The 25,961-nt window shown below is 38.7% G+C and overlaps 1 protein-coding gene across 5 annotated transcripts; it reads left to right on the forward strand.

The window, feature by feature from the left end:
• LOC148649690 (thyroid hormone receptor-associated protein 3-like) lies at positions 1–23,227 on the forward strand. 5 transcript variants are annotated; one of them, XM_088602711.1, is made up of 12 exons: positions 1–150; positions 550–671; positions 8,994–9,160; positions 12,292–13,209; positions 14,514–15,290; positions 15,456–15,628; positions 16,739–16,844; positions 17,226–17,310; positions 18,568–18,755; positions 19,600–19,783; positions 20,815–20,964; positions 21,332–23,227. In XM_088602711.1, exons 3-12 carry the CDS (start codon positions 9,027–9,029, stop codon positions 21,563–21,565), a joined length of 2,949 nt encoding a protein of 982 aa, XP_088458837.1. In that variant the 5' UTR covers positions 1–150; positions 550–671; positions 8,994–9,026; the 3' UTR covers positions 21,566–23,227. The 5 variants fall into 5 exon arrangements, with proteins under 5 accessions (XP_088458837.1, XP_088458840.1, XP_088458838.1 ...); XM_088602712.1 differs by lacking the exon at positions 1–150 and having other exon boundaries at positions 249–671; positions 20,818–20,964; XM_088602710.1 differs by lacking the exon at positions 1–150 and having other exon boundaries at positions 253–671.
• The last annotated feature ends 2,734 nt before the right edge of the window (positions 23,228–25,961 follow it).

Below are 25,961 nucleotides of genomic sequence, written 5' to 3' on the forward strand. Positions count from 1 at the left end.
CGGACTGACCTCATTACAGTTTAAACATTAAAAAAAACAGTGGCAATCTACTATGCCTCTGAGTACAACTCTCTCGGCAGACATCTTCGCTCCCCCTTCATTTCCGCTCAGCATTTCCATGACGACGCAGCTCTGGGCCTGAGCACTTAGGTAAATCTACGCGACGCTGCGGCTAAAGGGATTAATAATAAAAATAAAACGATACACATGGCGTTTGAGCGTCCGTGCGTTTAATGTGGGTCGTAAAACGGTATTATTAGACCGCGGTTTTGGAGATTTGTTGCGTTTTCTTATTTCTTTAAAGCAAATGGAGGCGGGAAGGAGGTGTCGTCGTGAAACTTGTTTGACAGGGAAAACCAGGAAGGAAATTTGACCTCTTGTGCTGTAATGGAGTGTTGCCATTTGCACACGGCCAGGCGTTTACCAGGTTTTTAACAAACCCTGAAGTTCGTCCTCATTTTTTTTTGCTCCGCGTGGTGTCAGGTTTCTAAAGTGATAACGAACAAGTAGGCAGTATTGTAAACATACATAATTCGTATCTTTCAACAGGTAAGAAGAGAGGAGAGGATCTAACGAATGGTAGATTGGAAAGCAAAAAATACGTTTGGTAGTTGTGCTGTAGCACGATTGCAAGCTGGTTTCCAAGAAGCACATTGCAAAACGAAACTGAGGTAAGCTGGTCTTTTCTTCCATGTTTTATCTCATTTTGTGCATTTATTTTCGTACTGCATGCTTCCGCGTCGTGTTTACCAGCATATAATAGAGTACGTGTCGCACATACTTGGTATTTTTCTTTTATCTGAAAGGCATGTTTTAACCATTTGGTGTACGTAAGCTTGTTAACATTCTTAGGCTTTGGATCTGGCGGTTTTCTAACCGCTTTTTTAACTAAAAACGTAAGCAAAGATACTGCGGTTACGTGGACATGTTTTATTTTTGTATTGACGTAATGCGTATTTATATTATTGCATTGGGTATTCGCGATCGTTTGGACCGTTTGCTGATGTTATTCACACGATAATCAGGTTGACTTCCAGGGCCGCAGAAGGAAGGCCCAAGAAGAAGCCTGGATTTCACGTATCCCTTCCCCCTCGTCTTTTTTTCTACATGATCTCCCAGGGTTGCGCATTAATGGTGATAGCTCTTGAAACCGTTACAAATTAAGTATATTTTCCTCCTAAACGTATTACCTGTGTAAGTTAAGAGCAGTAATGCATTTTCTGTTAAGGCTCTGACTAGTAAATTTTCCATACCGACATACCAGTCACATGGTGCGTACTTTGTCATTAGGTATTGCATCTAACAGGGGTTGAAATGGTAGTTTACAATGGCGTTATTGCTGATACAACATATGTAGGGGGCAGGCGAGTCTCTTTCGGCAACGAAAACTAAAAATAACCGATTATACACTGGTGTCATATTTATTTGTAACTCAACAAATATAAATAGCCAAAATGATACAGTAAATCAATGAAAAGATGTTGGGAATGAGTGTGTGTCGAGGAGGGTGGGATTCGGTTGCATTTGAGCCAATCGAGATGGAAAGATTGGAGAAGAGGTTTTGCTGAGCCCTAGTAAACTACAGCAGTCTTAATATTCCCTTTTTTGATAAGAAAACGTCTTATATTTTTATACTCTATTGTAACCATGTTCAGTCACTTAACAGTACTCCCCTTTTCACGTGTATAGCACGTGATGAACTCTGGTTATGCAAATTCTAATTTGTATGCTGCATATTTTCATTTCCTTGTTACATAGACAGGGATCCTACATCTACCATTTAAACCATCATTTTTTCATATGTATAATTAAAAACAACATATAGGTAATTTAGAAGTCCCTTTTTGTGTGTATTTTCCTTTAAAAGGGATTTACCCAAATCAGTGGCAGGGTTGCTCTATACATCAGTCTTAGCAATAAGAACATGCATAGCCCTTTTCAATTCTAGTCTAGAAAACATATTTTTTGTTTGGAGAAACACTTCGAGATTTCTGTTTCTCCATTTTCTGTAGCTCTCTAGGCTGTGTTTTGCAGTGTGGTCAAAATTCAGGAATAGCCTTGGGTTATTTTATCAGCCCACATCCCTTAAAATGGAGAGAAAAGACTGGTGGTAGTGTTGGCAGAGTGTCTTTTAGCACTGGACATTCACAATGGTTTGGACTGTTTACTGATTGTATTCACATGATTGTCAGGTTAATGTGCATTGCAGCAGAAGGAAGGCCCAAGAAGGGGCCTTGAGTTTCTGCATTGATTCCCATAGTCTTTGTTTTCTACATTATCTCTCAAGGTTGCATAATAATAGTGATAGCTCTAGAAAAAGGTACGTAGTAAGCTTAATTTCCTCCTTAACATACTACCTTTGTATGTTACAAGCAGGAATGCCTTTTCTGTTACCCTGACTAGTAAATTCTTCATGTGGACATGCCAGTTACACAGTACATCCTTTGCCATTAGTTATTACTTCTGAGATGGCAGCATTATAGGCCTTCTGAAATTAAACTGAGCTGCCATGGATGGCTACTCCTACTCGAACAGTTTTAAATTCACTCGTTCACTCATCAAAAAAGTGAAATCCGAAATTCAAGTTTAAAAAGGCCTCGCACTCATCATTCCTGTTTTGGATGTAGCACGAACAGAATGTTGGTGTTCAGAAACATGACTTAATTTAATCTGTAGCCTGAAAGAATCTTACTTTGAATGCTTCTGATTTTCCTGATCTGTGGGGTCCTGTGCTGGTGAAAGGGATTAAATCTAGTAGTTCATTCTGCAAGGTCCTTAGCCCCTCCTTATAACAAGGAAGTTGTGGTTGATGCAGTGTTTTTTTTTTGCCATGCTGTAGTTTGTTGGTTTATCTGCTTAAAATCAGTAACATTTACAGAGCTACAGATCATGCTGTTGATTTCAAAGACATAAAGCATGTACTCCCTTCACTTTACGCATTTTCAGTTTTTCTCTAAAACAGTAGCCTTTATGTATAGGGTGCATAGACTTTTTCTTTCACAGTGCGTGACGTGACTATGTCAAGTATAAGCAAGTTCACAGCTGTATAAGCAAAGTTCATTGAGTAGGAGAGAAACCAAGGGCCTTCAGTATCTTTGCTGAAGCCAGTACAATTTTAATACATGCATAGAGCACAAGGCAAACTCCCAGGATGGCTGAACGCTACATTTTGCTACACAAGGCTGTGGAAATCTAGGACTGGATTTTTAAATGAGATATCAACACAAGCATCAGCCATGCCTTGTCAAGTTAAATTTGAACGTAATTCTGGGAGAAGACCATATACCTATTGTGTAAACATTCTTAGTTTTAAACTGGTTTGTTTTTGGTTAAGTATCCGTTTTTCAATAAGAAATTCCAGGAAATTTATCTTAGATCCAAGAATAACTTTCCTTTATTTACGTTTTGTCTGTGCAGCACATGGGAATGTGAAACCTGGCTCTTTAGTGATCCCCTGTTTTTTGGCATCTAGGAAAAAAGCCCTGGTTTTCTGTCTTGTTGGAATGTCCTGTAACAGCAGGAGTTAAAAGTACTGAAAGGAAGGTCTGATGTACTAGAGATTTGAGGCCTTAAACCCAATTAAAAAAACAGTTTAGAGTGTAAATCTCCTAACATCTGGGTAATTGATTTCACTCTTTAACCACTGACATCCCATTCTTTCTAACTTTTCAGACATTTATAGGATTTGGTGGTCCTATTTGGTATTTATTCATGCCCTACCTTGCTTGGCATGTTTATGATGTCTCAGTTTTGTCATTGGGTGCGCAAGGGAGGGAGGCAACTTCTAGTTCTCAATACTGCACGTTTAGTTAAAATAGACTGAGACAGAAATGTTTAATTCAGCTGTTGAAAGTAACTAAAGAACGTTTTTTATTTCTCATGTATGGTGTAAATCAAGAAGGTTTTAGGGTTATATTTTAAGAATGTTACTTAAGACCAGTGTCAGAATTTCAAGTAGCTTTAAAATAACTGAATTATAGACTTTAAATTGCCTGCCCAGTTATTCTAAGGATTTTTTCCCAATCAACCATAATCCTAAATGATGTAATCTTAAATATGAATGTTTCTGGCACAGTTTTAGGTAGTTATTCATTTTCCTTTATAGACCGCTGTCAAACTGGCTTTGCCAAAAATGAATTATTGAAAGGAACTTATGGATTGGAGTATGTTGCTCAGGAATGATGTGAGGCATGATGCATTATCGAAGTAGTGAATCTTGTATATGGAAGCAACCTCTTTTTGTACAGCTTTCCATTAAGACATGGATGGATACAAAATGTTAGTCAAATTAGTAATTGGGTATTCCTCAGCAACAATCCCGGGGTTCCTCCAGACATTTCGGAAACATTTTGCTCAATGAGAGAGATCCAAATACTTATAAAAATAATAATAACAAGACCTTGTTTGTCAAGAACCTGTTGTCCTGCAATACTGAATTATCAAAAACATTATTAGAGTTCTGTAACTTTCAGCAGTGGGGAGTTCGAGAGCAGCTGGTTCTGGCCCTGTTTGGCAGTGAAGTCCCCTCCCCTTCTTTAGGAGGAAAAAAAAACACAAACTTGAGGGTCATTACAGTGATCTTCCCTTAACAAAAGTTTGAAATCTAAAACCTGCAATTTAGAAATTTACTTTTGGCTTCCCTTATTAAGTCACATTTTCTTCTACCAAAGCTTGGTTGAGTGCAGTGAGCCAGGGCCTATGACGATAATGAAAAGGCAGTAGATGAATGTGGAAAACCAGTTTGATTTAAAAGATTTTTGTAGTGGCATTAACACACCACCCCCCACCAGACATAAAATACAAATGCCTCTTAACTTTAAATGACTTAAGAGGTATTCACTTGGAGACTGCATTGACTCACCATTCCAAACACATTTACATTTTTCTTTGCCCTAAATATGTGCTGAGTGGAAAGACTGTAGTGGATTAAGTCAATGTATGATGCAGTTTGTGTTCTGCTGAAGATTGTAACAGCTAGTGAAGCAAAAGAGGAGGACAAATCAAATTAAGATTCCCTTTTGTTTTTATTACAGCTCTGTATTCTAGTCTGTATAGCTGGTTTTGACTTTAGTTATCTTATAAATTATATATAATAAATCATCCATAGTGGATGTATTATGGTATTATTTCATGTGTCATAAGGAATCAAATTACTAAAAAATATATTGAAACCCAAGAGCACAAGAACTGAGACAAGGGCAGTGCACCAGTTTCAAATTACCCATTGATGCATAAACACCACTGTTAGAATCTCAGTGAAACGCCTTCCATGTTTTAGATGGTGGTGAAACACATTTGGTACAGTTAGTGGAGTTGTCATTTTTATATTGGATATTTCCTAGTTGCCCAGAAGGCAAATCTAAAGTTTGTTGCTTAGGCATTTGTGGACTGCATGATTTGTAGAGTGAGAGCAGTATCACATTACACTTCCATTGTTCCCAGGCACTTTCACCCTAAATGAAATCAACAGGTGAGGGGCTAAGCAACAGCTGCCTCTTTCCAGGGACGGGCTTGGATTGCAGGAGGTGATCATGTCGAGTATTTGCCACACTCTTTTTTAGATGTAAAATCCAAGTGATATGGCCATTCTATACACATAAAGCCCCCCCCCTCCACAAACAGCGACAGCTGCTCTTAATTATCATTTAAAGTACTTCACTCTGAAATCAATCCCACCATCACCAACACCCTCCCTTCCCTTCTTTGATATCTGCATAGGTCGCTCTTATTACTTCTGTTACATTAAGACTATTTCTGCTGATACCACGCATACCTCGGCAAGATAATTCTGTCATGTATAATAAAATGTAGACTTAGCACCTCTTATGGAAATACTTATTCTAGCAAAGGTGTTCATATGGTCTTAACAGTTTCATTAACTTTCTTAATCTATTCTTTACTGTCCAGTGAGAACTTGGTTTTCTGAATGAAAGAGTTTCTTCTTGAATTTAGAATGAACTGCTAAAAAGGAGGAAACACTATGCACTACATATATGGAGGAGAAAGTATCTTTCTTTTTCTAATTTTCAGTCTAGGAAGAGTTTAGTGAATGTTTTAATGAGCTGCTTGATTTACAGAGGGGGAATTTAGTGAATATTTTAATGAATTGCTTGATTTACAGAATACTTAACTGCTGGCTGTTTATCATATTGTTTTCCGTTGTGGGTATTAAGTGGTACAGAAGCTTCCCTTAAAATGTGCACAGTAAGGGAAATGGAGAGTCTGTCAGCAGCCACAAATATTGTTCTTAGGGAGCCAAGAACAACACCACCGAAAAATAAGGCAGGGGCTCTGCAGAAAAGATCCATAGCAATATCCTGAAAAATTAGAATAGGAATAATGTAGTGATCAAAGTGTATCATGCCCTGAAAAGATTAAGGATGTCTTCCAAACTGCTTTAAGGTTTGCTTGTAATTTCCCCCTTTAAAGCCCATTAGATTGCCTGAAATGAAATCTGATTTATTTGGATGACACAGTGTATGGAATCGGGTATGGTGTGTGTGGGCTATATAAGTAACATGTTGGCTTTGTATTTTAATATTTTTAAATTAAGGAGTTCAGATTGTACAATCAATAAATAGCCTATCCACCATTAAGGGAGTTAATTCTGCAGAATTTTCATAATCTTTTCATCTGACGCTGTAAATTCTGACTAAAAGTAACACGATTACAGAAATTCTAAGGCGTTACTTTGCAGGAAGTTGTTCTGTTGGAGATGACCAGAAACCCACAAATGACGTAGCTGCAGGCAAAATTACAAGCATTTTTTAAATGAATCTACTGTAAGATGATGAAATGCGGTTTAACACGGTGTGCAGAACAGCAGATAAGGATAAAACTTGACTTCGCTGGAGACTTTCTAGATGTTTTTCTAGAAACATCTAGAAACAAAATGACCTTGTATAGAACGGGAACTTGTGTATTTATTTTTCTCTGCAATTCCAGATGTGTACCTTCCACAACATGCACAAAAATCCAGATCCACTGTATCTTACTTATATACACGCATACTTTTCTGAGCTGTATAGAGAAATCATTGACTGTGGAATAGTTTAAAAAAAAACGTAATGTATATGCAATGATCTGAAGAATACAATGTAGCCAAAACATTTTTTTTTGCGTTTCAGCATGACATTAATCTCTACTTGTTCAAGTATTTAATATATTTAAAATCTTTACTGTAATACCTATAGAGAATATTTTAATGGTGATGAATATATATATAACACAAATGTCGGTAATGAGCCTGATTTGAATGCAAATGCATACAAATTTCTAAGGTTTAGTCCCGAGGGGCTTGTGATACCCCTGTAAGATTATAAATCACAATGTTTCAGTTCTTGGTGTCCCATAAACGCTTTTACGTTTATAGTTATTTAGGTAAAAACTTAACTATTAACTTTTACATAAAACAAAAGGCCAAAGGTTAATTTCATCCATGCTGTTCTTAAATTTGTTTTCTCACATGTTTTTCTTTTAAAGCAACATGTTGCTTTTCACAAGCAAAAAATGGTCTAGTGTGTAGTGCAAGTGGATAGCGTAATACTGACGTTTCTGCATTTTGTTTCTTTTACTTGTTGCACATCTATTTTTATCCTTTGCTGCTTTAAGACGGCCAGTTGCTGAAGCCATGCCTGAACCAGTGTGAAGGCTGGGCCGGAAGAGAAACAGTCAAGCTGCACACAGAGAAAATGTTATATGTTTGTCCCTTGAAATACTGTGTTTACGACTTGAACAATCCTACAACGTGACTTTCCCATTACAGAATTAAATTTTAAAGGTTCTGATCTGTGATGGCAAGTGATCTTTGTGACAAGACTTGAACTGCATTGAGTAATTTTTTTCAAATGAAAAATTAGCGTGTTTTCAATACCTTCTGCGCATCTTAGAAATTCTGGAGAGATGTCATCATCCTAGCAGGGTTGGGGTCAGTTCCAGTTTTTCAATTCCCCGATTCCAGTTTCCTTTTTTACATTTACAGAGTTGGAACAGGTTTAAAAGATGGAGTTGGAATATTATTACGTCCTTGGTTGTCATGCCTTAAAGTGGTTGTCTGTTAAATTGGACATAAGTCATTCCTATTGTTGTCCATACAGAGTGTTTTGTCCTGCAGGCAAGTCATTTTTATTTTTTCCTTAGTTGCATTCCTCATTTTGGTTGAAAACAATAGTAAACTAAGATCGATTTAAATTACAGCGCAAACTGTCATCTTGAGATAAATCGGCCCTAAATAAAGAATATTATTGCAACATGATGCAAGCATTTAGGATTTTTTGTAAAAAGGGGCAAATTTAATATTAGTCAGTATTCTTCATGCTAATATTGTATGATAATAGTATTTATGCTATAAGCATCATCAATGTAATGTGTTTTAGAGTTTTCTATAATTTTAACAAGTTTGACTGCTCTCAATACAGTTGACTTTGGGGGAAAGAGCAGCATCAGAGTGAAAAGTGTTGTCTTTTCCTGACTATGTAGGACCCACCTCAATATTCATTAATCAGTTCAGTATGATTTGCTGTAAACATGTTATATTGCCAGATCTTCAGTTAGTAATTTGTGTACAGAACCCATAGTATACAACAGTGTGACTCATTTTTTATTTTTCCAGACTTTGCTTCATTTGTAGGTGCAAATTTCTAAAAGACTTCTTGAGGAATTAAAAGTTTAAATGTAATCCAAAGGGTTGAGGTTTCTGCTGTGTAGTAAAAGAAAATATAGTTTGAAAATCTAAACCCTTTGCGGGGTCTTGGCCTCCTCTGGAATGGAAAAATAAGTACCTTGAGTGTTAATGATCTTAACCAGACATTTCTGCGTCATGGACATCTTTGCTTTTTTGATGTGAAAAAGCATTACTTACTGGGTTGTCATATGACTTTTTTGTGCTATTTTAGTTTGTTTTGGAATATATATGTGTTGCAGCTGTGCAAGTTTGTAAGTGGAAGATCTGATAAAGCTTTAAATATTAACCTCCCTTTCTGTTATACCAACAGGCAGATCCATAGGCGATAGTCCTCCCGGCAGAGATGTCGAAAGTCCCGGTGTCAAAATCTCCCTCCAGATCCCGTTCTGGATCAGGGTCCAGATCCCCGTCGCGCTCCTTTTCCAGGTCCCGAACCAGAACCCGGTCGAGGTCCCGCTCCCGAAAGCACCGCTACAGGTATCTGCTCTGTCACACTCTCGCTGGGCCTGAATACAGGCTCATGCTGTAATTGAAGTGCTGCGTCTGTGCTTGTGGGTGTTCTGCATTCAAGTTCTCATGTTTTGGTAAAGCGATTAATATTTTAAGGTGTATCATTCTTTAAAAAAACTTGAGTGCATGTGTAACGTTTGAGCCTAATGAACTTGTTAGCAGCTGTTCACCTTGGTCATTGATGACTGAAGTGCATTTAATGTTTAATTTAAATTTTTCTTACAAAATGTTTCTTACTTTAAGCTTGCAGTCTTGCTTAGATTAGTACCCTGTAACTTTTTCTTGATGAGATCCTTGTTTTGAAAATGCAACACAAATAGCGTTTCTCAAGTGGCACTTGACACATTGTGAACGTTCGGCCAGAAACTTCATAAGTATCGTTTAGTTTGTCTGTATAAGAAAGTATCCTAACGTTCAAATTGTCAGTCTTGGAAAAATTTCAGGCTCCAAAAGTGTGCTAAGATTTTAGTTGGTTTTAAATTTCATTTTCATCTTCTTTTTTTTTCTCTGTGTCGCATGAGCTACATTTGATGGACATTTGCTGGTGGTGTACTTTTTATTGTTTCTTTTTTATTTAGCCCTCTGTATTTCAAGTGTTTGTGTTCTAGCAAAAAAAAGTGAGGACAGCTTAAGTTTCTTAGCTCAGTCTGCAAGACCTGTTCTATTACTTTTTTTTTGGTTTATGCTGTAGACACACAAAATTGTATTTCCTGTGTTGTAAATTCAGATTTCCAACATCTGAATTAATCTTTACGAAAACGACTTCTCCTTAATTGCTTGAGAATGTAGCTTGCTGGAGGTCTGGATCCTCTTATCCAAAGTATGTCTGTAGCTTTGTCTTCTGTGAATGTAGTTGCTTCTGTATGACACATCTCTGCTAAATCAAAGATGTACTGCATGTAGTCTACATTTCTAAGACTGGATAAAGTCATTCATCTCCTGTCTAGACAGATGTTTGAAAATGGTGGCATTCAGACCAAGAACGTGTTTTTGATTAAGTTGTAATTAACGTCCTTTTTCCCCCTTGCTCTGCTTCATCTGCTGTATTGGCTTTTTGTATTGCTTTTTTGACAGTGCAGCTGAAGTTTCAGCTGTTTTCAGAGTGGTTTTCAGTAGTATATTTTCCTGTCCCATCTTAGTGAGATAAAAATTGTTGTAATTGAAGTTTATAGTTTACTTATCTCTACTGGTACGGCTTTGCAAAAGGCACATGCAGAGAGTTTCGAATTGCATCATTTGATTTATTTGTGCAGCTATTCAAAATTAAAATCTTCTGTATGCTGAAGTGTGTACAAAGATCTTGTAAATGGCATGGCTTTGAATTTAAAATGAGATATATAAACGTACTTGCTCCAAAACACACAGTGAAACATGTTTCAGGATAGATCTGTGGGTTGAGCTGTCATTTCTTATTTAAAAATTAAGAAATGCCAGAAACAAAAAGAGAATAAAAAATCTGAACCATGCCAATTAATTGATGAATGAAATGCGAACATGTATCTTGTGTGCTACAAAAAATGCTGATTTAGGAGTTCAGCTGTATTGATTGAAACAATGTGGTCATATTATTTTTTCCTGTTTTTAAAAATCAAAAATCTGTTACTTCAGGCACAAACAGATCAGACAACTTGAGCACTTAAATTAAATTTACAACAGGCCAGTATCTCTAGTAATTGGCAACTGGAGCCCTCCTGGGCTCGAAGGGATTAGAGTAGAAATTTTTCCCATATGGCCCACGTGACCGCCTCTTTCCACCAGAACCCTCATAAGAGATACAGATTCAGTTTCACTGCCTTGAGTTTGAAATGCTCCGCGTAGTGCTTTCACAATTTGCAGTTGATTCCAATGAAAAAACGCACTGGGTGAGTACAGGATTTGCATGGGTTGCTTTGGCGTTGCACAATCTGATGTTGTCCGAGATTAAAATAAGAAACTTCTGTATTTAAATCCCTGCGTCGGAAGATTTGTTGTATGCTTCTTTAGAGAAGATTAAGAGCGTTTTTGAGTGCTGGTTTCCTATTGCTCTGACGGTTTTGGTAGACCTTGCTGGTTAGAATAGTTTCTCTTCTCCGGTTTTATTTAACTTCGCTGAAAGTTGTTTACAAGTTTAAAGTATTTGGCTTTAGTAGGGGCTCTTAGGCATGTTTAGATTTTGATAAATGTTGCAATACTTCATGAGAATGGAAAAGCGTTGAATACTTTGCTGAAACATTTTTATGGGGTTTTTTTATGTGCTGTTGAAATACGTTTGACCCACTTTCAAAGTAATAGTACTGGTTTTGTTTTACTTTCAATAACGTTTTTTGAACCATGAATTTGTAGCCTTCTTGCTAATTTGTATTTTTAAATATAGTCATGCTTACTGGTTTGTATCTTTAGCAAAGTATCGCTTTATTCAGCTAACGCAGAAACTAGCAAGCGTGCTCTTTCCTGCCTAACCCGCAGGAACCCGGTTGTGTCGCTGTTTGGCTGATGCATTTCAAACCTGGTTCTTGGGAGCCACCTAGTGGACACAGCATGCTTTACAGATGTGTGGCAACTCCAGAAGGTCTCAAAATGTCGGTGATTTCTCCAAGAGCAGGATTCCGTTGCCATTTCTTAGTTTAGTTTTTATAGAAAGCTCCTGTCTCCCCCCACCTAAAAAGTAAAGTACATGTAAGTTTTTCCTATTTTTTGAGTTATAGCCACTGTGCAATTAAATTAAAACTGTCATTGATATACCGTTGGTGGTCCCCTATTAAGAACGAGAACCCTAAATTCAGTTTGAATGAGGAAAGAAAGCTGAAGAATTAGTTGCCTGAAAGCGTGATGTCAAGTTCAAGTTTATTGTCATTACACTCATATACATGATATATGGTATAACGAAATGCTATTTAGCTAGCTCTCGGACAGTAGTACAAAGAGGAAAAAAAACACAACAACAACAATACAATTGTGTAGCAAAAGAAAGACAGAGACAACAGGCAGTGTGCAAAAAACAACAACAGACGATGTTGTCCTTACGTTACCTTTGCAGGCGCGTCCTACCTGTTCTCCCCCAGCTGCGTGGGAAGAGCCTGCGTTTGGCCTGGGTCTAACGTGTTGTTTCCCCCCTCCAGTTCTAGGTCTCGCTCTCGCTCAAGGTCACACTCCCCGCCTCACAACAGGGAAAGGAACTACCCGAGGGAGTACCAGAACAACCGCGAGTTCCGGGGCTACAACAGAGGCTTCCGGAGACCCTACTACTATCGCGGCCGAGGCCGAGGATATTATCCCAGGGGCCGCTACCAGCGAGGCGGAGGTTATGGCAATTACAGACCCAACTGGCAGAACTACCGGCAGCAACCACAGCAGCACCATCAGCACAGTCCCAGGAGGGGGCGCTCCCGATCCAGATCTCCTAAGAGACGGTCCGGGACCCCGAGGTCGAGGAGCCGATCCCGGTATTCCGACCGCTCGTCCTCTGGTCGTTCCAGGAGAACCAGGGGCTCCTCCTCCTCCGACTCACGCTCCTCCTCCACTCACAGCCGCTCGGGATCTTCGAAAAGGAATGCCGCGAAGGAGCTGAAGGAGAGCGGGCGGCCCGACTCCGCGGCCAAAGAGGCGCAGAGGGCGGGCTCGAGGGACGAGGAGGCGGCGGGAGCGGCGGGCGGCGAGGGCGCCCCCGACAGGGCCTCGGGTAGCTGGCAGGGCTTGATCGACTACGACACCAGCCCCAAGCGGACCAGTCCTGCGGTGCGCTCGGCCATTATTGTCAGCCAGGGCACGGCCCACCCCAGCCCCTCCCTTCAGTCCGTCGCTGTGAAGAGGCCCAGCCCAGCCGTGAAGGGAGGCTCGCCGAGTCCCTCTAGGTCCAGCGCTGCAGCACAGAGCAAATCTCTAGGTAACACCCCCTGGCAGAGCAGCGGGCCCGCCCCAACAAGCAAGAGCCCGCCGCAGCAGAGCCCAACTGCAGTCTTTTCTGGCTTTGGGTTCTTTTCGAAGGACGATGTCAGGGCAGGAGAAAAACCCTCTTCGGTTTCTACAGCCTTTAAAAAGTAAGTCGAATTTTTCCCCTTCCTTTTTTTTTTGTCAGGTTTTCTGCACAGTCTTTAATGTAGAAAATGATTCCATTTTTATGACATTGCTTATCCACAGCATAAGGTTTTTGCAGTTTTGTTGTGGGTGGATACCTTTAATTGCAGTCACAGCAATTTCAATTTAAATATCCAGGCTTGATGATTGTTGGTACTAGACTTCTTGATTTAATTACTAATGTTACATCATTTTGTAATTACTTTCAAGTGTGATTTGATTTAATGTTTAGTTTTTGCTCGGTATTTTATCATAATTATTTTTTGTTTCAATTTTTAGTCTTGCTTCAAAGATCGATGGAAGAATAATATTTTTAAATGGGAATTGTAGTCCTCAGCTTTCAAAGTTAATTAAAACCAGTGCTTGGCGGCTTTTCGCGTCTTCTGCTATGCATTAGACATTTTACGCAATCCCAAATATTTAAGAGGTCTCTAAGTAATTGTAGAAGTAAGTATGACAATTTTATATGGATTGTTATGGTCAGTATATTTATGACTATAATATAATATTCTGTATACTGTGTGCATGATGTATTTTAACAAAGGTATACAAATAACCTTGATTACATTCTGCTGAAGTATTATTAACTTAATCAGCAGTATGCAATAAATTAACCCACTTGATTCCTAGTACTGCCATAAATGAGTCCTTATTTCTGAGAGATTATTCAGCAGTGCATAGTTATGCCAAGACTGTAAAATCATAAGTCACAGAGTTGTGCTGATATAGTTTTCCCTGGTTTCTGATACCACACACCTGTGTGTTGAATAATGTAGTCTTAGGTTACCAGTTTGGGTTCGGCTTGGGATACCTTAACTGGGTGATTGTAGTGTCATATGAATGTTGTAGATTGGGGAAAAACTTTAACTGTGAACGTTTTGGAAAAATATCTTTTAAAATGTTAAAAATGTCTGTAACAAGCCTGTACAGAATCCTTTTTGATCTTCTAGTGTGAATATTTTAAAAAAGAATGCATCTAAGTCTGTATGATACAAAGTTAAGAGAAAATCTATCTTCGGGTTCTTGAAAACATTTTTGCTGTACTGTAAAGTCATCTCATTTATGTGCAGGTACAATTAATATTATAATTCAGTTATTGACCTGCTCAGTTTCCATTGTGAAGTGATGAACATTACAAAAAAAAATTTGGCAGCTTCCTGCTACTCTCTGTGGTTGGCATGAAATAGAGGGTCGATCAAAAAACTGAAAGAAGGCAAGAAGCACTTGTCAGGTACCAAAAAGCTTTGTTTTTTCTTTTCATGATTAGGTTCTTGGAGGAACACAAGAACAAAATTCAGGTTGCGGAATGGGAGAATGGAAGAGAAAAAGAACAGAAAATGGCCGAGCTTGAGAGGGACAAAGGGAATGGTAAGGCTGGCTCCTTCGACAAGGGAGCTGCCTACAGTGGCCTCAAGCCTGACTACTATAGCAAAAACGAAGAGGAGAAGTACGGCTATGATGATGAGTTTGAGTTGGGCTCGGCTGCAGAGTTCCTGAAGGGGCCTCAGTTCGGTTCTGCAGAAGCGGGAGAAGACCAGGAAAAGAGACACAAAGTCCGGAACCAAAAGGAGCGAGAGATGGAAGATGAGCCAAAGCATAAGAGCAAGATTACCATCACCGCCAACAGGGATATGTTTGACGAGCGGTTCAATAAGTGGGACGAGCTGGCATACTTCCCCTCGGCCAAGGAAAAACTCAGAAAGGAGGAAGACGCGGGCGAAGACGACATCGACGATGTCGAAGAAGAGCTGTACAGGAGCCGGAAGCAGGAGCGAGCTGCAGCTGCGGCGGCCGCAGCCAAGAAAGCCGAGGCCAGTGGCTACCGGGGGTTCTCGCCTGACAAAGCCCCCAAAGCCAGCAGGAAAAAGGAAAAGCAGGGACAGAGCCCCTCCCCTCCAGCCCGGAAGAGCTCGGAGAACAGAGAGAGGGAAATGTTCAATGTCAGGAGGGATGATTCCCCACCCAGGTCTACCCCAGCGTATTCTGGGAAACGCAGTGCTGAAGTCAGTGTTAGAATGGATCCCTTCCATGAGGACTATGCAAGGTAATTTGAGAACAGACATTTTTCTGCCAGAATGTGGACTAACAGTCATTGGCCTACCTCAATAAATGTTGATGACATTTAATATATTCATAAATTACACAAAACTGTCTTCCTTGCAATATTCTAAGGCTTTTTTCTAACTTATTTTCTTTCGTTTTCATATAGCTCCTCCGGGGTTTTGGCAAACGAACGCCGGTTCTCTCGGGATCTTGTGCATCCAAGCAAAAAAGACCAAGAGTTTCGCTCCATCTTTCAGCACATTCAGTCCACCCAGTTAAGAAGAAGCCCCTCTGAGCTTTTTGCTCAGCACATTGTCACCATAGTTCACCATATCAAAGGTAAACCTTCCCTGGACATGTCTCACTGGGTCCTTAAGAGATCAAAAATGCCTGTCATTTTCCACACCATACCATCATTTAAAACAGTTATGTTTTCTTATGATGGAGATTCAGATGCTAAATAAATTCTTAAATTCAGAGGAAACTGCATTCCACTTGCAGTGAGTACAGGAACACATTCAACAACGTGTAATTTTTTACAGAGGAATAACTGTACACTGTCCATGCAGTTTTGTACTGATGCCAGTTCTGTAAAATCGTAGTCATCTTGCTTGAACTTGTGAATGGACCTCATGAGTTTCAATATTTGATCAAGAATATTGCGTCTTGGCTAAAGAAAGCTGTAGAGTTGCCAGACTGAAATATAAGTAACAAAGTTGTTTGTGTTATCAGGGATTTTGTTACAGCATTGTTTTCCAGAGAAGTAAGACATAATTAAGGGTTTCTTAAAAAAGAAGAATCCATTGGAGTTATCCCCCTACATCTCCCTCTTCCATTGAGCCTCTTCTATGATATTACAGGACGTATCCTGGTTTTGTTAACCAATATGTACTGGATTATACAAGAAACAGGGAAGGTGATCTCAGTCTATGGAAGAATGTCACATTTTGTAATTAATTTTTAATTCAAAGCATTAAATCCCAGCTATTGCTTCTGTTCTTCCTGGTAAGTTTAATTAGTTACCTTTATTGGTAATTGCATTTTTTTGTAAAAGGTCTGGTGCATTGCTGTTATATTTAAAAATTCAAATCATTATGATTATATGATCGTCAAAACGTTTTGCCATGATGATGCTCAGCAATTGGAAATTGTTCGGTAAACTACAATAGCACAGGCATTGCTATTTTGTCAGTCCATTTTGAAGATCGGTCGTTTTACTTCAGCAAAGTTTGCAGCTGAGTAAATCCATTTAACACCATGCCAGTGTTGTCAGATTCCATATGATTCAGTATTTAACCCCAAAATAATGTGTTCCACAAAATGAGCATTGTGCATGTGTTCAAGGATATTTTGCACTGTGCTTAAAGTTTCTGTAATCTCCATTTACCTCTGCATCAGCATTCTGATTCAGAATAAAATTTGAAATTAAATGTTTTGTCTGATCCACAGCACAACATTTCGAGTCCTCAGGGATGACATTAAATGAACGTTTCGCCATGTACCAAAGAAGAGCAGCTGAAATGATGAAGCCAAGAAAGAGCCCAGAAATTCATAGGTAGAATGATCAGAGATTTGTCACATGTATTACTGTATTATAATGTTTTAGGCTTTGTTTCTTTCACTCCTTAGATGTTGGGACAGAAACGTCTATTCGTCTCCAGGATTATATATGTGTAATGTGGAAGTAATTTAAGTTTCTTAGTCGGATCTGTTGTCCGTGTATACCTGGTGCCCTTTGTTTTGAAGCTCCCAGAAATCCAGACAAAATATCCTGTATGTCTATACAGTTGATTTTATTTGTACTTAGTTTAGGATATAATTAATGAATAATCCATCTTCAACTTGCCGAAATACTTTGATCTGCAGAGACACAAATGTGTGATTAAACCCAGGTAAGCATTGTCTCATATATTGTTTTTTTCTTTTTCTTTTCTAGGAGAATTGATGTTTCTCCCAGTGCTTTTAGGAAACACTCTCATCTTTTTGAGGAAATGAAAAGCTCCAGGGAAAGCAGTTCCAAGGTGACCAAAAGTTTTAATGAGGCCTTTTGAAATATGAAGTTTTGGGAGAAAGAAACAATGGGTCACATCTTAGACTGCCATCTATCTTAAGTTTGTGTTTTTCTTTCAAAGGAGGTGAATAAGTCTAAAAAAATGAACGACATTCTGTTTGTTTTATTTAAATATACCCTCAACGTTTGTGATATGGTTATAATGTGGTACATGGCCACCAAAGCAATTGAGGTGAGCTTGAGGGGGGAAAAATGGAGTGAACTTTGAACCAAGTATCCAAGCTGTCAAAGGACTCTTATCAATTTAATTGTAAGTATTTTTCTTCAACAAGCTGAATGTAAAACACTCTCCTACTAATCATTTCATCTGAATACAGAGGCATGTTGTAATTTTTATCAGTAAATTTTATAATTTATAATTATAAGTTGAAAATGCATCATTGTTTAAAAGTAATGCCTTTGAACCAAACTGAGGTTTCCCCTGTAATCCAGCGGTGTTCCAAAAACAAGCAGTCGTTACTTCCTTCACAGTCTGTCAGTTGTTTCCTTGGTCAGTACTTGTAATAACCTGTTAGTTGTCGTGTCTTTTAAATAACCTGACAGCTGTCTTTATCAGGAATTCAGAGCATGTTTCTATACTGTATTCTCTGGCGCTGTACACACCTTTTTGAACTTTTGAATCCTTACATGTTAATGTCTCCAATGTCAAAAGGCCTTATTTATCTTTACATTAAAAAAGCAATATCTCAAGGAAACTTATGGTAGTTGGCACTAGACTAAATCTTGATTGCAGCCCCATAATTTAAACCATGAGCAGCTGTAGTGGATGTAAGGTGATACCTATAGACCAGAGGATAAAAGAGCATGTATTTTTAATCAGATATAAAATGAATAGTCAGTGCAGTGTGGGCATTTTGAGTGGCTTGTTGTTTGTTCTTCATTTCCTTTATCTTATACATCCTCTGTGTATTCAAAAGCCTTTGAACGTCTTTCTAAATTAGAGTGAATGAACAGAAATAACAAAACAGTGGTTTAATCATGTTGCATAAAGTTATTTTCCCCTGTGAAGCTGGTGTATGAGCAGTTGTGATTTGTAATGGAAAATGGCAGTTGATGATTTCACTTCAGTTTCAAAAGCAGAATTTATGATCACTGCTCTTCTAATTTGTTCCATTTCAGAACAAGTTGCAACCAAAGGTTATTTATATAATCATTGCAAGTGTTTTCGGCACCATAATCATTGAAAATAAAAAAAACTGTTTTATAGGATGAAGGTAAAAAAATGAAGACTGACTCAATGGATCTCCGTCTTGATATTGAGCGTCGCAAAAAATACTCCAGTAAGGAGCGAGAGCACAAACGAGATGGGATGAGAGATTCTGGAGAATCCAGGGGATCAAGTTTAAGCAGGGAGAGATCCACTGAAAAATCATCAAAGCATCATAAGAAGACAAAGTAAGTACAATTCTGTTAACTTAGTTCAGGTGGGTAGCTGCATCCGCATGCGTAGGCTGCAAAGGAACAAGTAATAGGTTTATTCCATGCTGGGAAAAAAGAAAGAAAACACAACGTTTCGGCCGTGGAGCCTTCTTCACACCTGAGGAGCTAGATGAAGCTTAATATCTGTTTACATAGCAGAAAATATATAAGAGTAATGTAAAACATGTTGCACAGAAAACAAGAATAAAAAATATTAAAAGACCGCATCTTTGCCTCAATGATATTAATCATTAAGAGAATGCAGAAAATAAGATTTTGAACAAAAGAATAGTATACAGATTTAAAAAATCACAAAACTAAAGAACTATTCAAGATACTAAACATGCTTTAAAATAATTCTAAAAAGTTAATGTAAAATCAGGTTACGTTTAAAAAGAACTGAAGCTGCATTTCTAATAAAACCTGATTTCTATGGTATTAGGGCATTATAACAAAAGGGGGCTGCTCTTTTCCTCTTAAGGTGTACTGTAAAAAAGCATGAAAAGACAGTATCATATGACCTTAGTGTTCATTCAGATAAGGTAATAAAACATCTGTATAAAATTTATTGGATATTTAGGAGAAACTGCTTTTAGTGTTTTAAATCTAAGAATTTTAAAACTGATTCTTTAGTGAACTGGATGCCAGTGCAGTGACGCCGGCGCAGATGTTTTATCTTAGTGAGAACCCTGGCATCAGCACTCTGTTCAACCTGAAAGCATGGCAAGGCATAGCATCTATCCCAGCACATGGAGGAATTGCAAAGCGCAGCTGATTGCGGTTTGAGCAGATCTGTGTTTTTCTGTCTTTTGCTTTGCAGGAAACGCAAGAAGACCCGTGAGAGATCCAGGTCCTCCTCGGAGTCCTCCTCGTCCACCCATTCCTTCAAAGGAGGAGACTATCCTGAAGGCCCCGAGCAGAAGGAGGAGGGTTTCAACAAGGCGCGCTTGGGAGTGCGCGATTACGGCGGCCCCATGGAGCGAGGCAGAGGGAGAGGAGGCTTTGTAAGTGAGCTCATTCCATCAGAATAGCCATCTGTCAAAGGGGTCTGCAAGCCTCCATCACAGAGCTCCCATGCTGAAAAGTAAAGAGTGGGAAAAAAAACTTCACTTTTCAGCATTGGTTTACTTTCCTCCTTTGCAGCTTGCACACTGGCACAGCCCCCTGCTCTTACCTCTTCACAAAGACAGTGGAGCAAAGCCTCTTTTGACTTGTGCTAATTAAACTCCTATCGATATTTTCTGTCTGAGCCTTCCAAACGTCAGGTGGCATGGAAACAAGACTTTTGAAAAGGGCCTAAAATGCAGTTAATCTAAAAGAGCAGTTGGAATTTGCTTAACATGGTTAACTGTTCAACCTAGACTTTAAACAATAAGAGGAATTTTTTTTTGTGGAATTCACTTATTACAAACAGGGAGCCTTTCATAAAAATATAGTATTGTGCCCAAAGTCTCTCTGGATTAGCACACTTAGTATATTGAAGAAATGATAGTTCCATAAAAAATCCATTATGTATTCTATTGGATTTCTATTATTTTATTAATTAACTGGGAAACTTGCCAATGTAATGAAGCAGTTCATTTTTGTTTAATTGTTTGGCCCCATTGTGCGAGTTCTCTTTTAATCAAAATAGCACACACTTCAGTCTCTTTCTTGACTGTGCAACTCCATTAACCATTGCATGCAATTATAATTCATTCCTTCCTCTCTGAGGAAATCCACCTCCAGCTATTTCTGGTGGTTCCAGCTTCCATTTGTGTCCTCTAGTTCTGTATCCTACATTAACTTGAAAATAATTGCTCTAACGTTTAGGAGCCATTTCTTATGTATTTAACCCCCTTCCTCACTCCATTTACTACCTCTTAACCCTTAAACTCACCGAGCACTTAAGTGTTTCTCAGTTCAGAGGTTTAGTTTAGTTACTCCCGCCAGGCCCTCTCCAGAATGACTTGTAAACCTTTTTGTGTTGATTAACTGAGATCTCAAAAGGACTTGGCAGCACAACTTGGGTAATTATTCTGGTTTCTTATTGCAGCAGTTCAGAATAAGAGGCAGGGGGTGGAACAGGGGTAATTATCCAGGAAACAATAGCAATGGTAACCCCTCCAACCCTGGCAATCCAGTGCGTTCCAAGGAAGAGGAATGGGATCCAGAGTACACACCCAAGAGCAAAAAATATTACTTGGTATGTTTGTTGGTTTTTTGTTTTGAAAGGCATCTGACTGTTTTCTAGGGTAGTCTAGAACCAGAAGGGAGGATCTGAACTAAGACACAACTGAGAATCTGAGATTTTCGTGTTTATTTTTGTGTTTGGGGGGGGGTGGGGGCGGAGGCTTGGCAGCTTTGGAAGCTGGGATTTTGTCTCGTTTCCACCACCTCATCGAGCCTTTTAATGACATCATCACCAACCCTGTATATTGAAGTGCTCAACCAGTTCCAGTTCAGATCCCATTGTCATTTGCCGCATAGGATCGTTTTCATCCTATCAGGATCAGTCCGAAAGAAACTGAACAGAGGCACTCTTTTTTTTTTTGTCTTTCCTCTCCCCGCAGCATGACGACAGAGAAGGTGAGGGAGAGAAGAAGTGGGTGGACAATCGCGGAAGAGGCCGCGGCACCTTCCAGCGAGGCCGAGGCCGGTTCATGTTCAGGAAGACCAGCAGCAGTCCCAAGTGGACTCATGACAAGTTCCAGGGCAGCGGTGAGGAAGGGGAGCTGCCTGATGACAGCGACGCGGAGAATAAGGAGGAAGACAAATCGGGAGGCACAGCTGCCACAGAGCAGTAGGTTTCAGGTCAGCAGCTGACTGGAGCCATGAAGGTACCACGTACCATACCGGCTCGCAACCCTAACAACAGCATAACGTACCATCACATGATGTGACCTCTGCACAGAGAACCAAATTACTAAAGAGAGGTTATTAATGACAAGACGAAGCCATTACGCCTATCTTGTATATTGCAAAAAAAAATGACTTCAAATTGCTTTCAAAGACTGATAGGATGGGTTCAGAAAAGTAAAAAGAAATCTATTGGAATTCATTAATACAAAAAGATGATTCATTTTTTGAGAATAAAGCAGTTTCGGTATTCAAGAGGTTTAAGCAGTTGTGCATGATTTCACTTGTTTGGAATGTTTCTTAAACTTTTTATGCAACATTATTTTAATTGATTTTTTTGCTTTATGCAGTAGCACTGGGGCAATATAAAATTGATTTTTTTTTTTAATTCAAAAGACCATAAAAAGACTGTACATTTACTATATACACAACCTGTATATAGTATATGATGACTGTTTGATATAGTCAAACAACACATCACATAGATTTTTGGGTTTAAGGACTTTTTTTAATGTTTAATAATGTCCCCATAAAATAATTACTTAAAACCAGTGCAGAAGTTCCAAAAAACAAATTAAAAATTAGTTGGGAAAAATTATTCCTCCCCCTCCTTGTTTTTTCTTTGGCTTGATGGGGGTTGGGGTGGGGGGGGAAGTGTTTTTTGTGCCTTAGATGTGTACATATCTACATAAATATAAAAATGGCAGTAATCTTTTACGGAATTTGTTATGGTGTACTCAGCTGGCAGGATAACAAAACTACTTCCTTGTGGTGGCTTTGGGCAGATCTAAGGACCGGTATTAAATTCTCTGTATAGACCCTTCTTGGACGTGGGACCAATCTGTCGTGGGTTAAAGTGCATTTCAGAAAGACTGACAAGGTTTCTTTTAAATCTTGTTGTGTGTGAAGTGTTTGCTGTCCATCGGAAGTGAAGACCTCTTAAAAATTCTGCAAACATAATGTAATCCAATTAATCGGAATTGCTTTTCAGGTTAGACACCATTAAATATTTGAAGTTCGAGCCTCAGATGAAGTTTTTTTTTAGAAAATTTTACACATTTAGCGTTTATGTTGGCAAGGGGGTTAATATAAAATTTTTCATAAGACAAATGTCGGCTTTTTGCGTGAAAATCTAGATGCTCTTGTAATTGTATTATGTGGGTATTTTTCTATCAATGTATTGAACCAATAGTGCTTCTGCTTTCTTCTGTATTTTTTTTTAATTAACAGTGTGTATTGCAGCAAAGTGCAACTCGGTCTTCCTACAAATATGTATTTGTTTTTTGCTATTCAAAAGGAGAACATTCTATGTAAAAAGGCCGTGTTAATGGCCTTTTCCCATTGAAAAGGCAGTAGTGATTGAAATCAGTAAGTTTAAATACAGTTGTGTAAAAATGTAATTGCATTTTTGTCAACAGACTTTTATCAGTTGCACTGTATTCCAGTTTTGTAGGTTTTGTTCTGGACTGCACTGTGTTTTAATGTACAGGATATTCTGTATGACTATGATTAACATTAGTAATTTTTTTTAAACACTCGTTTTTTTTTAATGCACCTGTAGCGCGTAAATGTTTTTGCCAGATTGTCAATTAAATTTAATTTCTGGTTGACTTGATTTGTCCTGTCTTCATTTATTCTAGAAATACTGCAGTTTCTGGAAGTTGTGTGATATTGAGTGTCTCTTGTCATAAACACTAGCATTATATTGTAATGGTAAACAATTTAGAATAAGTTATTCACTAATGTATGTGGTAAGAGGACTAGCCTCCCAAAATTAATTCACACTGGGTGCTTCTTGTAAATGTCCAAATATAACATGGTTATTATCTGTGCCAACAGACTCGCATAAGATTGCAAACATTTTTAGAATACCAATGTGAATATAAGCTTAAAATCTGCAATATTAGAAGGATTGTTTGATTACTGCAACAGAAAACAAATGTATATCACTGCAAACCTTACAGTACTTTCAAAAGATTTTACTGTCTTTTGTTGTGCGTGCTTTAGGGTAAGGAGACAGTGCAACAGTATTGATCCTCACTTGAGTAATCATGCTTTGTCCTGTAGGAATGCTGAAGTCAATGGAGTGCCTTAGCAAAATGATAATAGCACTGTTCTTTGAGTCTGTCACCATCGCTATTTGCTCTGGAAATTTTGAATATTGGCACTGTCCTTTCAGCTTTGACCAACTTTGAAATTTGACAGAGCTTAATTGAGTGATTTCCATTAGATGTAGGCAAGTATAATTCACGTAAGCAAAATAACTTCTGGATTGAATGTTAAATACTCATGGAAAAATTAAACGCAACACCTCCTCTTCCTCCACACTCTGGCCCTCCTGTCTGCGTGGAACAGGCTGAAGAGTGACTCATGCTTGAAGAAGACCTGATGCCACTGCTGATGAGTCCATCGCAGCCTCTGTCTGGCCCAAGGCAGTCGGTGTGACGTCTAGGAGGTGTGAGCAGAGGGCCTCTGACGGGTCGCCTTGCTCTGTGGCCAGCAGCATGGAGCCTCACTGTCCTGCCACTGATGCGGGCATTGTGTCTGCCGGCAGTTTCAGCAGTAGTAAAGGTGGCAGATCTGAAACGATCTCTCATCGTCTGATGTCTTGTTAAGCGCTTTATAAGTGTAAGCAATTATTATTGTTGTTGTTCCTGCTCTGGTGTGGCCACTCGAGGGTACCGGATCTTGGACGGTCATCTGTCCTGCTGGTCTGCTGAAACCTCTGGACACAGTGGACCAGCTTAGTCCATAAGGTCTAGCAATGACATGCCTGCCTGCAGCATGCCAATGGCCCTCTCCCTTGCTTTTGGTGACATTCGAGGCATTATGGGATGCATAGAAAACGGACTAAGTGTGGCCTTTCTTTCAGTGACCTAAGCTTTGAATTAAGGCCTTTTTAAAAGTGACCTGATTAGGCATTGTTCCACCTGGACCTCGTTGCGTAAAAGTGCACCTAACTAGCTTTTGTGTGACTGGCAAGTTGCAATGCCTCACTGCACAAGCTACATAAACTATAGTATTCTCATTCCATGTTGCGTTTTTTTTCCATCAGTATACTTTAAGAAACATTTTGTGGACAAATGGGGTGTTCACATCAAGGGTTTGTTTAAGGGATCTGTAAAAGTGTTGATTTGTGATAACTTGTTCTTAAATTGCATTAAGAAATCTGTATTTCACTAGAAATTGTTCTTACTGTACAATATATACTGTATGTATTGCAGATTGTATCTCATAATGGCTAAAAGGCAAGCATGTTTCTTTAAAAAAAAGTCTTGGCAATTCTTTAAAGAGAACTGTATAACCTGGATTAAATGGGCAACAGTAATAGTCCTTCAAGCAGTGATGGTATATACAAGTGTTCTTTTTATTGGGTACAGTTATCGACCAGGAGTTCTCAAGTAAATTTTCTCAAGTTTAGAAGTAAGTAATTTATTCTTTCTCATTCAGCTTGTAGCAAAATTTCCTTATAATGGTTCTCAAAAGCTTTATACTGTTGATTGCATCCCTTTTTACAATACAAAGGTTCTTAAAACATTTTGCCATCCTTAATGTTCTCCAGACTATCAAATTAAGCACTTCCTTCAGCATAACATTTGTCTGGGGCATTTTTTCAAAACCAGCCGTGTTTAAATTTATGTAATTTTTGCAATCTTGAGCAAGCGGCCTAAACAAGATTAAGCATTTCTTTGTGGTTCTGAGCAGGAAATAAACTGCTATCACTGACTCGTGCTGAAATCTGACATTTTAAGTTTAACCACATTACAGATGCATACAAGGCTGTAATTCTTATTTAACTGGGTTTAGTCCTTTTGCTGATGAAACACAATATAAAGTTCATTCCATCTACCAAACCTACTTGCTGTCCAAGCGATGTAGGTTTCTTATTTCATCACACCTGGTTGAAAACAGATTGTGAATGATGTTCAATAAAGTTAAAATAAGCGTGGATATTTAGTCTTCCAAAGGCTAACAACTTATTAACAACAAATACATTTAAAAGGCCCTTGCTGCGTCTGGATAAATGCATTTGATATTTTTAGGGCATATCTTTGTTCTGAGCTAAATTAGAATGCTCTCCGTTCTCTGTATGCTCTATGGTAGTCTGCTTAAGTTCGTTCATTAAGTTCTATCCCAAAAAAGTATATTAAAAAGAAGCAATTGCATTGTTTTCAAGTGAAGGTATTACAGAAACCCACAAGAGTCTCTTATCCAATCACAGTGCTTCTGGAATCCTAGAGTGAATATTGCGGTCAGCTGGGTCTTTTTTTCTGTCTCTCCCTTATCTGCCTGCTTGTTCCAACAAAAACCTGTCCCACCTGTTTTTCTTTCTCGTAAACCCAT

This window comes from Lepisosteus platostomus, chromosome 13 (genome assembly GCF_059453375.1).
Source record: "Lepisosteus platostomus isolate fLepPlt1 chromosome 13, fLepPlt1.hap1, whole genome shotgun sequence".
NCBI lineage: Eukaryota > Metazoa > Chordata > Actinopteri > Semionotiformes > Lepisosteidae > Lepisosteus > Lepisosteus platostomus.